This window comes from Strigops habroptila, chromosome 7 (assembly GCF_004027225.2).
Source record: "Strigops habroptila isolate Jane chromosome 7, bStrHab1.2.pri, whole genome shotgun sequence".
NCBI classification, from domain to species: Eukaryota; Metazoa; Chordata; class Aves; order Psittaciformes; family Psittacidae; genus Strigops; species Strigops habroptila.
The window spans coordinates 65,544,290-65,560,602 of record NC_044283.2 but is presented as its reverse complement, the minus strand read 5'-3'; the positions used below and the strand labels follow the sequence as shown (position 1 = coordinate 65,560,602).

Genomic DNA, 16,313 nt, shown 5'->3' with positions numbered 1-16,313 from the left:
GCTGGTCATAGACTCTTGTTACCTATGTGACACACAATTGTCATCTTTAAATCATAACACTGTACTAACATTTTCCCTGACTGACTGATCATCTTCTAACTTGCTGCTTTTATACATTTCATTGGAAGTCATATTCCTTGTCCCGTCTCAATGAAGGTTTTCACTTCCACCTGAATATGCAGTTCTAATAGTTTTGGGGTTTTTTTTCCTCCAGACTCCTGCTTTCACAGGACTACCTCAATTCCCAGATAAAAAGCAGAGCCACGTATCGTTTTAAAGTAGTAGTAATGTTACTTCTACAATGGCAGCCTAGTTTTCTATGCAAATCAACACAAAACCTACTTGTAATCTTCAATCTAAAGTTGAAGATAACATTAGAAATGGCCATTATTCTAGGACTCACAAAAACCCCACTGTTTTGAGTTTGAGGGGCTGGGTTTTTTTCTCATCTCTTGGCACTGGACGCCTGAAGGAGGCTTCTCATTCATCTGGATGAATGGCGCCATCAGTGAGGGCTGTGAAGCGACATTGAGAGGGAAAGAATTGCTGCTGGTTCCCAGTGACGTCCTGGGGCTCGCTGGGCTCTGTACAGCCTCCCAGCTGCAAAACCAGTGCCGCAGAGGCTGACACCTATTGAAGCACTTGCTGAAGGCAGCTCCTTGTAGTTCAGGAAGATATTGCCAGAGCCCAAAGGCAGGCATGTAAAAGTTTCAAGCCATCCAGGGACACCCAGTGGGGTGCATAATCCTGCTCTGTGTATTACCTACATGTATGGTTTTCTGCCTTTGCGTAAGCACTACCGGTTAACATGAATCTTGAATGATAGAATACTTAGCTAATCATTCAAAATGAATGAAAAGCGAATTTCCCAGCAATACAAATGATCATTTCAGAAACTCAGAAGCCTTGCCCTGCCCTGCTCTTCTCACCTCTGAAAAACAACCTGGAATGGATGTCATGTGATGGAAGCCTGGGGACTGAAGTACAGTGGTGATCACTGACCAGAAACATGGCTTGCAGTTGCAACTAAGAGCAAGAATGTCAGATAGAGTCTCAGGCTGAGTAGTGCAGACAGTGTTTGACTGTATCTTAGTACCAGCAGAAGTGGTCCAGGCTGTTCAGTGCCTCTAGCTGCAATAGCAGCGTCACCTGCCCTCAGCTCAGAAAGCAACCAAGCAGACCAGCATTAACCATTCAAAACAAAGTAGCCTGCTCTCTCATCCCCAAAATTAATTAAAAGATTGGCTTTGAAATAAATGGTCCATCTTAAAAAATAAAAAAAGTGAGGGGTCCTGTCTGCTTGCATCTCATTTTGAAACCTGTAGGGTGCACCTGGATCTCACAGTTTATGTTTCCATTAAGAGATGGAGTTTGAAAACAGACGATGTTGCTGTTGTTTCAAAAGCAAAAACGCCTCCAGAATCTTCAGGTAGTTACTTGCTCCTGGAGAATCAAGGAAAAGCAACTATATTTGACAACACTGAAGAGCTCAAGGGGCTTTTCTTTTCTTTTATCTGCCCATCATAATCCATCTTTCTATACAGTCAATTCACATCAGGTCCTAGTTTAGAACAAGGAACTCTACAGCGCTGCAGCAGCCCTGCCCCTGTGTTTGAGAGTAAAAGCAGTACATTGGGTAGATCTTGGTTTTGGAAGATAATGGTGGGAGGTTTTTTGTTTCTACTAATACAAATGTTTTTCAGTAGGAGGTATACAGAATGTCAAATAAATAAAAGGATAAGCATTGTCTTTCTTGTCTTTCTAGCAGCTTGTAAGTTCCTTTTTAAACAGACTTTGTGTTTCAGCTGCTGCCAAACCCCTGAAAAACAGAGAAGTGTAGCACAGATATAGCCATAAGCACACAAAATCACAGTAACGTGGAGCCCAGAGAGCCTGTGTGATTACAACCTGTGTTTTTCACACACACATATACTCATGTGCATGCACACACACACAGAGAGCAGTATTAAATAAACAGCAGGAGACAACTGGTATGAATGTAAGCATATGATCAGTAAGAGTCATAAGACCATGGTCTTAGCTCAGTACTTCCTTTTGTTTGTTTGGGCTTTTTTATTTTTGACTCTGTGCATTGCTTCTTTTAAAAGGTCACAGGCAGAAAAAAGGCTCTGTTGTGAGGCAATGTGGTAAACCCCCTCTCACTGAATATTTTTAGTTATTTACTTTTAAAAAGCATCACACTGTTCACGTGCTGTGTGTCCTGTTTCCCTCTCCCTATCTGAGTCTTGGTTGTCACTTGGAGTGCAGACCCCTGGAGCTGGAGAGGCTTTCCTTCAGCTGCCATATTTCTCCAAGTCCCTGTGTGGCAGCAGGCTAGCATCGGGATGTTGGCAATCTGCAGGCTGCTGAACATGTTTTAAACCCCCATCTTCATCCTTCATGAGGGGAAAAAAAATCATCCAGAGCTTAGTGCTACCAAATGAAGCTGGCAGAGCACAAGTTCAAATGAAGTTACATTGTCTTTTATGCACCAGAGTTAAACTGGAAGTCCTGGCCGGGGCATGGTGGGACTGCTAGGAGTTTCTGAAGGGTTAAGAAAAACCCTATACATGTCTATGGAACAGAATTTCTGCTTGCATGGTGGGTGGCTCCAAATACTTGGTGGTAGAGTAGAGGAATGTGTATTATGTGCTGTCCATACACTTACACTTGTTCCTAAGCATTTAAGGTTGGTTTTTGGGGGGCTTTTGGCCAGTAAAGCCTGGCTGGCCATGCTCTCCAGCCCCTGCCCACCCAGGGGACACCCATTAGCCCATGCTTCTCCCAGCAAACCTGAGCACAGGCAGGCTTGGCTTTGGGCCGTTGCAGAAGGGTGGAGGTACAGGTTGATGTTCTTGGTTGCTCTTGTGTGAAAGCCTGGTCACCTCCATACCCCTCACACCCACCCCTGCGGCGTGTTGAGGTGCTGCTGTTGTTCTTGTCCTTCGTAGTCCTCCAGCTCCCAGTGCTTTGCTTAGTCCAGGAAGGGCACGCAATGAGAAAAAGATTAAACTGACCCTAAAATACATGCAACAGCTTTTCCATTGACTTCATATTTTTAACCCACACATAAATCAGAGGCAATGTAGGGTTCCTGGCTTCAGCAACTAAAGATTCAGCTGCAGATTAAAAAAAAACATCTGCTAATCAGAGGGGGTTTTCAAGTTCCTGAATGTGATTATTCATCCTCATCACTACCATGAAGTAGTAACTTCAATACCGAGCTAAAATATCTGACTCACTGTGATGCTGCTGTTGTTAAAAAGCACAATGTTGGCAGCCCTTGTGATTGGTTTCTAAGCCTTGCCATAGTTGTACTTTTCTCAAACCACATCTGAAGCGAAATAATCCATTTCAAAAGAAGTTTCAGCTTTCATTAAATAGGTATATTTCATTTTTATGCATGGTGATACGCGATAGATAAATATATATAACGTTATATATTTAAATTATGAGAAGAAAATACGTATACGCATAGATATATATACTTGGGGCATCATAAGTGTGCATACTTTGGCATTGTAATGCAAGATGTTGCCAGGGGTGGGGGGATTATACAGAATTACAACTTTTTGTTACAGCAGTGACACAGTCCAGTGCTAGCATCTGCTTTAAAGCGGCAGCTCTTTTGCTTTATGCGTGAAGGGCTGTTTGATGGAGCAAAGACTTGGGTCCATCGGGATTGCTAGGCTGCCTGCAGAAAGCAAAATAAGACACAGAAGTGACTCATATAAGGTATGATTATGGTGACGAGGAGCAGCAGCCATAATCCTAAATCAGTCTCGTGGTTATTGGGTGGGGGGGCGAGGGCTTAACAATATTTGCATGTACTGTTTCAGTATAAACACTACATATACAGCAACTGATATTGATTTCAAAAAAAATGTGATGACTATTTAAAACCATATAGTGTACGGAAGTCAGAAGATGAAATATAAACCAAAGTAATTTTTTTGTTTTAATTAAGATGACATATAAATGTCACGTCAATTAAAGAGAGTGCACATGTTTCTGGAACTAAAAAAAAGACATTGCTGCAACAGCTCAGAAAGTGCAAGTGAAACTATGCGGGTTTATAGTGTGCTTCAGTCAGATTGACCTGAAGAGGTGCAGGACAAAGCAGTTGCTATCTCTACAGAAAAGCTGCCAGGAAAAGCTCTTTGCTTTGATGGACTTTCCCTCCTCAAGGTAGAGTTAAGTCAAAGGACATTTCCCCATACTTACACACTGTTAGTGCTGGAGAATCATGGAATCACATCTCAAGTTGTAAGGGACCCATAAGGATCAAGAAATCAAGCAGACTGACTCAAAAAATGCATGCCATGCTCAGGTTATATTAGGTGGGTTTTCTGCTGCCTATTAAAGAAAGAAAACCTTCCTCCTTCCAGCGGCAGGCAAATACCACTTTCTGTTTTCAGAACATTGCTGTATTTTGATTGATTACTCCTACGCCCATCCTTTCCCAGCTCTTTTAAGTCTTTCTTTTGTAGCCTGCTTTCACCTAGCAGCTAGCAGTGCATTTCCGTGTACCACAGGTTGCTGGATGAAAAGGAAACAGCCAGCCATGGAAGCTGACACAAGAAACTGCTGTACTCGAGCCACTGAGACCAAGCAAAGGCTTTGGGGAGAAACTCTTGATTTATCAAGCCAGCTAATTCTCCTCCTATGAAAATTAGAACCCTTGTGTAGTAAATGTCTCTATATATTTTCTTTAATGAGCAAGACCTGGAGTCATTCCCCACACAAAATATTTCAGGCCAGTTCATCTAGCTATAGTGAAGTTTGACTTAAAAATTTAAGTACACTAGAAGAGGCAGGTCACCAGAGCTGTGATTTTTTTCATTCCTTGGCTTCTCACTGCCTTTTGCCAGCAAAGGGGAAAGAGATTTGTGCCCAGCAGAGCTGACTGCTTTCCACCACCCTGACCCTGGGCACCATCAGCCCAGCAGCACAGGGGAGGAACTGTGCCAACCATGTGGACCTGGAGCCTGGAAAGTGCCTTAGGGGTGAGGGGCAGTGGAGCTAAACCCACATGTTGGCAGCAAAGTGTCCAGAACATGCCACATGAGTCTGAAACCATTCATATTACTCAACAAGGATGAGAAGAAAAGCAAAATGTTCCTGTCAGAGAGTGCTATATCAGTGGAAGTGAAGTTACAAAAATTGCAAAAAAACCCAATCCTGAACAAGCTAGTTGTCAAAAACATACCCAAAACAGAAGAAAAAACAGTTTTCTTCTCCCCCAGCACCTTCTGGGGGGAAACAACCAGCAAATACTTTGCCCTTAGTTGAACGTTAACTCACAGAACCAGCTTCCCTGATTAACCTTCTGATTACACCCTGTGATTAACACTGGCTACTGCTGACAGAGAGGCTGCCAGCCTTCGCTTTTATAGCCTGGGGATTCTGTGTGCCTTGTTCTGCACGTCAGGGGATAGAGTGACATAAGGCTAAGCTTATTCAAGATAAAAAAACCCAAGCATTTTTGGATATAGATGCTTTGTCTTGGCTTAATACAAGGTGAGTAGTGCTAACACAAGGTGAGCACAAAGTGCTTGGTGTCCTTGTAATTCTGTTGTGCAGGATCACATAACCGTGGTCCATAACCCACGTCAGAAGCGAGGTGCCTGCAGGCTGCTCTGGTTAGATCAGCGGTTTCTAATACACCCAATGGATGTTTGGCCTCAAGGAGATCTGGGGTATGTTTGCATCTATCATCATTCCGCTTCAAAATGACAAGATATTTCCATTTCTTAGCAGCAAAGCATGAGGCGCCTGTGACTAAGGTGCAGCAGCCATGTGAGCAGGGTGTTTCAGTGCAGAACAAGCTCTGGGATCAGGTGGAATTTGGAATTTCTATGTCCTCCTCCCCAGGGCTTTGCTTGCTTTATTCTGGAGGTGCTGTGATGAGGTGTACCTGCTGCGACACCCACCTCTGGACCCAGACTGCTACCCTGTCATGTGTAACCGTACCTCCCCGCAGCAGCCATGGGCCTTTGCCCACCCCAAAGGGGAAATCTTGCAGTGCTGGGAAGGAATGGGGAAGTCGGCTCGGTTCCTGGGATCTTGCCAATGAGGAAAAGCCTCTGGGGAACAAGTAACGAGGCCATTTCTACTGGAGGCGTTTTGGATGTGTGTTTGCACAGTAAATAAAACTCTGTCTGACTTCCATCAGCGAAAGCTGACACAAACCATGAAATGCCCCTGGAGATGCGGGCAGGCTCTGGGAAAGCACCATAACTAGCATGTGGAACAGGCTGCTAAATATAGCTCTGGAAGCGGCAATCAGGAATATATTTTCTGCAATGCTAACCAATTAGAGGGAGCGGCATTAGACTGGTATTCAGTTTCCACCAATTTCCATATTGCAGCTATTTCATTCCTAGCAATTCCGCATTTGCAGAAAGACCTGTCAAAATTGTGTGTCTGTGAGTGATCTTAGGTGCTGGTATTGCGATAGTGATGCTGCGATTGCACCACTGGAAGGGCTGTAAAAAGCAATACAGCCATCAAGGGCTTTATAGCTGCTGCTGAATCAATTACACACATTTTTATTTAGAAGTAGCATAGAGCATACTTCTCTTTTACACACTCATGCTTCACTGCCCGCTAAGGTTGTTTCACTGCCAAAGGAGATTCCGCCACACTGGCAGAGGTATCACAGAAGTGTTACAGGCTGGAAAAGAAAAGGCTCTGGGGAGACCTTAGAGCAGCTTTCAGTGCCTAAAGGGGCCTATAGGAAATCTGGAGATGGACTTTTTACAAAGGCGTGTAGCAACAAGACAAGGCAGAATGGATTTAAGCTGTCAAAGGGGAGATTTAGGTTAGATATTAGGAAGAAATCCTTCCCTGTGAGGGTACAGGGTGCCCAGAGAAGCTGTGGCTGCCCCATCCCTGGCAGTGCTCAAGGCCAGGTTGGACACAGGGGCTTGGAGCAACCTGCTCTAGTGGAAGGTGTCCCTGCCCATGGCAGGGGGTTGGAACTGGATGAGCTTTAAGGTCCCTTCCAACACAAACCATTCCATGCTTCTCTGATTAAAATGCCACTGATCAGATGCTTTCGAAGCTGCCCAGGGGAGAAAGGTCTGGGTACCTGGCCCGTGTCTCAGAGCTGTGCCAGGAGGCCCTGACCTGGGTCAGCCGTGGTTGTGTCTGCCCCACGGGACAGCTATGAATTTCATACTCTCAGGGATTTCATACCCTCCTCAGCTCAGGAGTTACCCTTCTGAACCAACAGAAACAGCGCTGCGTTCAAGCAAGGACTAGTGACATGCTCTCTGTGTGCCTGCAATAAAAGCTAATTGCTCTGTTCAACCAGCAGTTGAACACTGTTGAATTATATCCAGTATCTATCATATCAACTCATACTGTAATGACTAGTTACAGAATAGTATTTCTGGATGGGACCATAACTTCCGTCCAGGAACAATGCAGTGGCTGAGCAGTGTGTTTTAGCAACAAACTACTTCCAGCAAGTTTCTCATTTCAAAGGCAACATCTGTTTTATACTGAAGGAGAATCAAAGCCACACTGCTGCTAGTGATTAGGAATCACAATAACCTCTTGGGGAGTCTTTCTTTTTATGTGCAAGAACAGCAGTTTATGTTAATCAAGGAGAAAAACCCCAACATTTCATCACAGACTGTTTGGACTTATGCCAGAAGCATCTCAGGAAGTGGAAAGTAGTCAAGCTTGGTGCTTTAATGCTTGCTGACAGGTACTATAGACACAGAATAAAGGCACAGCTTCATTTTTTGAATTAGAGTGGTTGAATTACTTCAATAATTATTTTAACACAGTAATTCAGGCACTGATACCTTCAAATGGACATCCGCAATGACACCAACTGTATTTTGGTTGATGTTGGCAAATATGCGAAGGTATTTAGAGCCACAGCCAGAAAGAATCTGACTACTGTGGCATGTAATCAAGCTTCCAGTTGCCAGCATAGGACCTGCATGCCAAGTGAAGCTGCTGGCCCAAGCACTGAGGGATGGGGGCACGTCCCCTGGGCAAAGCCAGGCAGAAGCAGCGATGTATGACCAGAGGAGGGCTGCAGAAAGAGGCCCATGTTTGGGGCTGCTCTCTTGATCTGAGCACCTTTCTTTATAATCCCAGCCATTAATAACCTTCATGGTTCAGGTCAGTAATAGAGATGCTTGGTAAAGCACCTTACATACAGAGGGGTGACAGAGTCTGCTAGGACTTCCTCAATATGCTGCTTAGGGTATTTTTCCGTTCAATATTACAACAAATTATACAAAACACCTTCAAATATAAACTCTTCAAAGTTTAAGATGTGTAGTCGTAGGAATTCTACAAACACTTTAATAGAAGCTGTCTGTCCATATCTGCACCTCACTACTCCAAGAGACTATGAAGTTGGGCAGGATTGCTAACTTGCATATGCCAGGATGAATTGCGCACTGTAATGTTAATTTTTGATGATGGAGCTGTTGCAAGCTGGTTTGGGACCAAGGGCATTTTAAATGCACGTGTGATTAAGCATGGACTCAGCATGGCATTTTGTCTGTACAGTGCTTTTCATCAGGTAAAGGTCTTCATTTAGGTGTCGTAGTCCCTTTACTAGTGTTAGGAAAAAGACCTCAGTCTCTAGGAAAAAAAAATCAGGAACAACTTAATTCCATCTTCTCTTGAGAGCAGGAAAGGCACCTTATATGCTGCAATAAGATAAATCTTATCTGAGAACATTCCTGGGGTTATACGCCTTATGGTGGGCATGACTTATCCTACTACTCATAGCACTTTCTCAAGTCGGGAACTTTCCAAGCCCTGTTTGAACGTACGTGCTGCGTTAATCTACATCGTGAGTTAAGTAATCTACCACTTCATGCTCAAGGCCTGCAGGCAAGGTAATCACTCGGCAGACACCTCTAAGCCTACCTGAAAGTGAATCATAAAGTACATATGGAAATTCTATGCACCTCAGGAGATAAACGGAAGCTGGCTGGAAGCTGCAGTTCCTTGGTCTAGAGGACCAAGAAGTCCCCCAGAGAACCTCCAACAGGGGACCTCGGTCTAGATCTGTAACAAATTTTAGTAGAATGTGACCCAAAATAAGCATTTTTTAAAAACTTGCAGTCTCCAAAGCTGAAGTAGAAAAACCTGAGCTGAATTCAGAGTATCTAAGTTACTCTGTAAGGGGAGCTATTGCAACTCTAGTTCCTACCGCACTCTAGCATTACACTTCAGCACTAAAACTAATTGCACTGACACATGTACAACCCACAGAAAACCTCATTTTCATGGAGGTACTGAATGGTATTAGCAAGGCTTCGTATCATAAACTTCACCTGCCCACATCCCTGACAGAAAGATGTGGAAAAACACTCCGAAGCTCAATAATGAAGTGGGTCCTTCATTATTCTTCATTCACTATCGCATCATCCAAATAATTCATTGAGTCAGAGGGAGAAATTGAAGTAGCAGTTGGAGAGGGGAAATAATCCACAATCAGTTTCTTTTAAAAATTACTTGTATTTAATATTTGAATGCCTGAGGCTAGCACTGCTAGACAAATTGCACGATGAATTCTAGTGGAATAAAACATGATTTAAATACAAAAGTTGGAGGAATAAATGCTCACGCTTTCAAGAGCCAATGAGGTATTTTAACTATACAAAGTCTGACTGTCCAAAACCATCTGCAGATCTTCCCATTTGTGATCTTTGCTGAACATCGATCATTCAATAGTTCTCTCTTTCTGTGTGGGTTTTACAGAAGGCCAAGGAAAAGTGCATAACCATCTTTAAAGATGAAAACCTCCTTGTACCTGTCTTGCCACGCTTAGACTGGTAGCTTTAAAATGTTCAGCCACTCTTTCAAGCCATTCTGATATACGGTGGAGGTTTGGATGCATCTTCCTCTGTATCTAAGTCCTGGGCTGGAAACTGATCTGGGAAGTTAAAAATTCTGCCCCCAGGGCCTGTGTGGGGAAGGAAAGAGGAAACCATTATTAGACCTGGGGTAGACACTTGCGCAAAATCCTGAGTTCCTTTTGGCTCAGAGCATTTTGGTTATCAGGATTTTGGCTTGGGATGTAAAGCTTACTCAGGATGTTCCTTCAATATCCCTGGTGAATATAAAAATACATGGGGGGAGCTACTCACTTTGTGCAGCACAAATCATTTCCACAGTCTGATTTTGGTCCTCACTAGGTTGCAACCATTCCTATGAAGGAAACAATGCCATCAAAACCCTCATCTATGAGTTTGTTCAAGAGACACACCTGAACTCATTTTAAAAGTCTGCGTAGTCCACCTCTCCTAACAAGTTTTAAAGTTTAAAGCAGCTTCACATTACACACTTGGTATCTTGAGTCAAGAGCAGCTGCCTTGTAACCTGTACCCATGAATTCCTTACCAAATGAGCTGGTTGGATGTACATGTTTAATACAGCATCAGAATTACTCTAGCAGAGGATGTACCGAGCTCGCTTAGCAGAGACATGCGGCATGTGCCCCATCACTTGAGTCAGAGTCCTCATAAATTAGCAGTAAAATGTGGTGTGTTGTCTCCCCTATGATTCACACACAGTGCAGGGGGCATTTTTATTACTGAATTTGTAGTTTGAGGGATAAGGCATCTCTGATATAAGTACCAGTAATTCTCTGAAATGCTGTACCAAGAGCAATCGTTGGTTTAAGAATGAAAGAAGGCGGCACAGTTTTCGAGGGGAGCAGGAATTCTTAGGAAATGGGACCACAGTAGCTTTCAATACTAATGGTTTGGAAAATGGAGACAACTTATGCTAGGTCTTACACAACAATGTAAATAAGAAAAAAAACCCCGAGAAGTATAAAACCCTTCTAACATCCACTTAATTTCTTAGAAGTAGCCCTGGATGACTGAGGCAGAGCTGAGGCTAGGTTTATAGAAGAAAAACACATCTTCTCCCCAGTTTCTTCCCCTCCCACCCACACTTGGTACCACTAAATGGGTGCCCTGGACTCCTCACTCACCATCCCAGTTACACTGTCGTAGCACGAGCAGCGTGGAAGACTCCGGCATCCCAAGTAAGCCATCACCAGCACAACAAAAGCACTGCAGACAGATGCAGCTAGCATGGCTATGTTAGCACCCTTGACTACTTTATTAAGTATGAACTTCTGCAAGCAGAAAAGGAAATGTTAAAGCCATACTCAAGAAGTGAAGCTCTCCACCAAAAAATCATTCTAATGACTGCAAGAATGCTGTGATTGCGTTGTAGGAGACTGATTCAGAGTGAGTGTTATTTAAGGCTTCTCTTCCTGTGCTCTGAAGAACAAGCCAAGTGTGAACCTCAAATAGTAAAAGAGCAAGCAGTAAAATAAGGCTTCTGATTAAACGTGAGACCGTACACAACAACATCAGGTTTGGAAATAGCATTAACAATAAGTAGAAACCCAAGGAATGGCTGCTTCTCTTCACACTGAGAAATGTCTTCTTGCTATACTGCACCTTAGCAGCCTGACACTTCGATTTGTCCTGCAATAAACTAATGGGCAGCTTTATCTACCTGGAATGTCTTCATCCCCACAGGGAGCCATCACTTGTACCAGGTTTGAGGTACAAAAAGTCTAACTCATTCCTTCTTTTCAGCTTTACAGCGGAGGATACACTTGAAATAATACCCAGTTTTAACCAGCTGACCTGTAACTGCTGTAACTTTATCACAGGCATCCAGGCAAGCTGCCCATTAGTTCACATAGCCACTGATACAAGCCATGCTGCAGCAGCAGTGAACAGCAGGAGCTAGCTATAAAACACCTACCTAGCCCTGCACAGGCTTTGTGGTTTTCAGTACCTAACTCAATACCTAACTGTAGACTTACCCCAATTATTTTTAAACAAGGGCCCTGCTGCAGGCACCGCTTCAAACTCTGATTTAGGCAGCCTGGAAGCCTGGTTCTGTTTCCAAGTCATGCCTAGCAACGTCTGCAGGTTAAGACAGCCACATTCCCCTGTAATAAGCATGATATCAGTACTTACAGTATGGATAACATGGACTAGGGCAGAACTCAGCTCCTCCTCTTCCCCATAGCTCAGTGTGAGTGAGCTATAAACTATTATGATGAGGATGGCAACAGAAGAGATTATGGAAGAAACTATCAGCACATTCACCTAGACAGAGAAATTAACAGAGAAAAAGAAGGGGAGCAGGAATTAAAACTATCCTCTGGCAAATCCACGCAATTAATACAGACCAAAAGTTCTAACAAGCGTTGTAGGTACTAGTCTTTGACCTCCTGTAAACACTGAGAAGGACTCAGTAGCAACAGTCGCTTGGAAGCCAAACACAGAGCAGTAAAGGTTTCCATGATACTGAGTTTCTGAGCTACAATTGAGTCACAAATCTTAACCACAGGAGTTAATTGGACCCAAAGACTTTGTTCTTAGAAACAATATCCCCCACTTTGAATTTACATGGCTGGAGAGACCTACCTAGGAAATGCAACCCAATTAACTTGTTTCCTATTTTAGTGTTCGTAATTCTTAATAACAGGAAGAAACACCAAAAGAAATGCATTCAAAAGCAAGGTTTTTAGAGATTTTTGCTTGTTATTAGAGCCAGCACTTCTCTGCTGCAGCAGAAAGCAAGGCAACACTTCATCCTCCTTTTGCTTAGGAATGTAGCAGCTTTTATGGAGCTAACTCGAGGAAATAAGCTCTCAATCCTGCAGAAGGACCAGCCAGCTCATTCCCTCCCAAAACTGTTTCAATTATCCTGGCAGTTTGCCCTCGCCCCATACACACACCACCACCTCCACCTCATCTTACGAGAACTGGGTTCTTCCGCTGGGAAGAAAACAAAGCCAGGAGGCCTGGGAGTCCCATCACCTGCAGAGCACAAAAGGAGTTGGTAAGTGGGAGGCAGGTATCGGATTCAGAAGGCAAACTACGACAGAGCAAAAGAAAAGCCCTCGTTTTCCAGGCTTGGATCAGAGCAACTGTTAGGTCAGAAATGGAAAGAGAATTGCTCGTTTCTTCTGCTTTCTTCTGCAGCATCTCCTGGGAGCAGGACACTGGGTGAAATGCATCTTACCCACCCGCTACCCCCACCACGGCAACCTTCCCCCTTGCATTACAGCTCTAGCCACACAACAAAACTGATTAAATAGCTCTGATTGAAGTGCTAGAAGCGCACAATGCTTTCCCAAGTCCTTACACATCTTGTAGATGGAAGAGAGGTATTACTGAAGGGACATGGGCAGCCTGTAGATGGAAGAGCTTTGGCACAGCTCCCTTGCGGTGTGGCTCAACAGGGTAGCATCAGGGTACAGAATGCTGGGAGTGAGAATGCTGCTGCCCGCTGCTCATTGTGGTACAGAGAATTAGTGGCACCATGCTGTGGGGCACAGCTTGTCACCCAGACGTTCATCTACCTGATGTGAGAATGAGGCATTCCCCTCCTCATCTTCAGTGGCTTCTCTGTGGTCTCGTTCTTCTGCAAAAATCCCTGTCAATTGCCACTATGCCCCATTTTCTACGTTATCCAGTAGAAATGTGTATTAATACATGTTTTATTTTATTAGCTCCTTCAGAGGAAAGTTTATTTGCACCCTCCTGCCTATACCATGATAAGGAAACTTTTATTATCTGAGTACAAAGCAGGAAATCAGGGAAGAGGTGGCAGGAAGTTCTGGCCTCCCTCCCACTCCCAAGCCAAGTACCTGTAAGTAGCAGCAAAGGGAAAAAACCAACACAAAACAAAGCGTAGAAAATAAAGCGCAATTTTACCATCCCAGCCCAAACTGGAGCTCTGGTTAAGCTCAGCTGAGACTCAGTTCTGAAAATGCCATCTATGAGCCCGCTGACGACACACACTGTGCTGAAGGCTATCTGGAGCAGGCCCAGCATGACCATGCTCCTCTGGTTAAAGATGAAGTATCGGTAGCGATCCATTCCACTTTGATTCACACATAAACCCCCGCACGTGGAGACCGGAAAGCTGCCCCGTGGCCCTCCAGCAAAGCAGAGATGAGCTTGTCCTAGGCAGGAGAAAGAAGGGAGAGAAGCATCAGCACCAGGGGACCTGAGCCAGGCTGGACAGTACGTTCACCGGGGGGGGTACAGAGGTCCTGCCGGGGAGAGGTCTTTGAGAAACCCCTCCCGCTGCTGTGGGCAGGTGCCCGGGACACCACCGTTGAGATTTCTGGATGGAGATGTGCCATCCGCACTTCAGCCCCCACCCATCGCTAACCTTCTTCCTTCGGGGCTTCCTCGGGCTTTGCTCCCTTCAGAAGACAAGCTCCGTCCCTCGCTGGGAGCCGCTGATCCTCGGCAGGGAGATGGTGCCGCCGGCACCCAGACCCGATGCTCTCCGTCGCCGCTGCCGGTCACCGAACGCCTCCCGGGGGCAGCTGCAGCCGCGGGGGCCGACCCGCGGCCCCGCCCGCAGGGGGAACCTACGAGACCGGCCGGACCCAGGAAGCGGCGCGCCCGCCCCGCCCGCGGCACAGCCTCCGGTGCCGGCTCCTCACCTGCGGCGGCTCCGCCTCCGGGGGAGCGGAGCTCCGGGTCGCGGCGAAAAGGAACCGAAGAGGCTGCGGCAGCCTCTGCCGCGCCGGCACCGTGCGGAGCGCTCCGGCTGCCCCGGGTCCCGGCCCGCAGAGGTTCCCGCCGGCCCAGGCCACAGCAGTAGAGCGTTCGGACCGCGCCGGCACCGCAGCGGGATGTGCGCCTTTTCCCTACAGGACTTTTGCCGCAGACTTAAATACCGCTTCACATGACAGGCGCGCACGATACCTTAAGTTGGGGAAACCCTCTCCATGTGCCGCTAATGACTTGCGTGATTACCTCGGTAGGCAAGGGCTCCTCGCACAGGAACCCACCCGAGCGCCTCCAGCCAATTCCAGCGCTAACAGGCGCTGCACTAGCACATGCCTACCCTCCACACCGTTTTAAGAAATCAATTCATAGGTTAGCTATTGTTTCTGTAAACAAACCCACAGCACCTCCATGGTGTGAGCAAAGCATTGTAACACCAGTCTAGGAATGGACGCAGCCAGGCAGGGTGAAGCCACCCCACTGCAGCACCCACAGCCCCAGGGTCAGCTTCCACACAGCTTGCAAACACACAGCAAACCCTCATCCTTTCAGCCTGAGGACTGTGAAGGTTCAATGGGCAATGCCAAGGCCGAACAAATCCCTCTTCCACCCTTGGAGAGAGGAGAAAGCAGAGCCTCCATGCACCTTCGCCCAGCACATTGGCACAAGAGGCCTTGAGTTACCACAGCAGTTGCAGAGATCATAGAATAGTTAGTGTTGGAAAGGACCTTAAAATCATCTAGTTCCAACTCCCCTGCCATTGGCAGGTACATGTCACACTAAACCATGTCGCCCAAGGCTCTGTCCAACACAACCTTGAACACCACGAGGGACGGAGCATTCACAACTTCCTTGGGCAACCCATGCCAGTGCCTCACCACCCTCACCTTCCCTCTATCTAATCTAAACCTCCCATTTAAGTTTGAACCCATTACCCCTTGTCCTACCACTACAGTCCCTGATGAAGAGTCCCTCCCCAGCATCCTTATAGGCTCCCTTCAGATCCTGGAAGGCTGCTCTGAGGTCTCCACACAGCCTTCTCTTCTCCAGGCTGAACAGCCCCAACTCTCTCAGCCTGTCTTCCAACAGGAGGTGCTCCAGCCCTCTTATCATCCTCATGGCCCTCCTCTGGACTTGCTCCAACAGCTCCATGACCTTCTTATGACACCAGAACTGCACACAGTACTCCAAGTGAGGTCTCACGAGAGCAGAGTAGAGGGCCAGGGTCAGCTCCTTTGACCTGCTGGTCACGCTTCTTTTGATGCAGCCCAGGATGCGGTTGGCTTTCTGGGCTGCAAGCGCACACTGCCGGCTCATGTTAAGCTTCTCATCAACCAACACCCCCAAGTCCTTCTCTGCAGGGCTGCTCTGAATCTCTTCTCCGCCCAACCTGTAGCAGTGCCTGGGATTGCCCCTACCCAGATGTAGGACCTTACACTTGGCTTGGTTAAACTTCATAAGGTTGGCATCGGCCCACCTCACAAGCGTGTCCAGGTCCCTCTGGATGGCATCCCTTCCCTCCAGCGTATCAACCGAACCACACAGCTTGGTGTCATCGGCAAACTTGCTGAGGGCGCACTCAATCCCACTGTCCATGTCGCTGACAAAGATGTTGAACAGGACCAGTTCTCCCAATAGCTTCCGGAGAGGGCCCACGTTGTCCTTAGTCTGTCTTTTATTAGCTACGTACCTGTAGAAGCCTTCCCTGTTATCCTACACATCCCTTGCCAGATTTAATTCTAACTGGGCCTTAGCTTTCCTAAC

General features: G+C 46.0%; 1 protein-coding gene across 1 annotated transcript; it reads right to left on the bottom strand.

The window, feature by feature from the left end:
- Positions 1-9,478: 9,478 nt before the first annotated feature.
- LOC115610226 lies at positions 9,479-14,962 on the bottom strand. Its single transcript, XM_030491372.1, has 7 exons — positions 14,948-14,962; positions 14,483-14,689; positions 12,780-12,839; positions 11,991-12,122; positions 10,982-11,128; positions 10,131-10,191; positions 9,479-9,946 (listed from the first exon to the last, which is right to left on the bottom strand). The coding sequence occupies exons 1-7, from the start codon at positions 14,960-14,962 to the stop codon at positions 9,843-9,845; spliced, it is 726 nt and encodes a 241-aa protein (XP_030347232.1). The 3' UTR covers positions 9,479-9,842.
- Between the last annotated feature and the right edge of the window lie 1,351 nt (positions 14,963-16,313).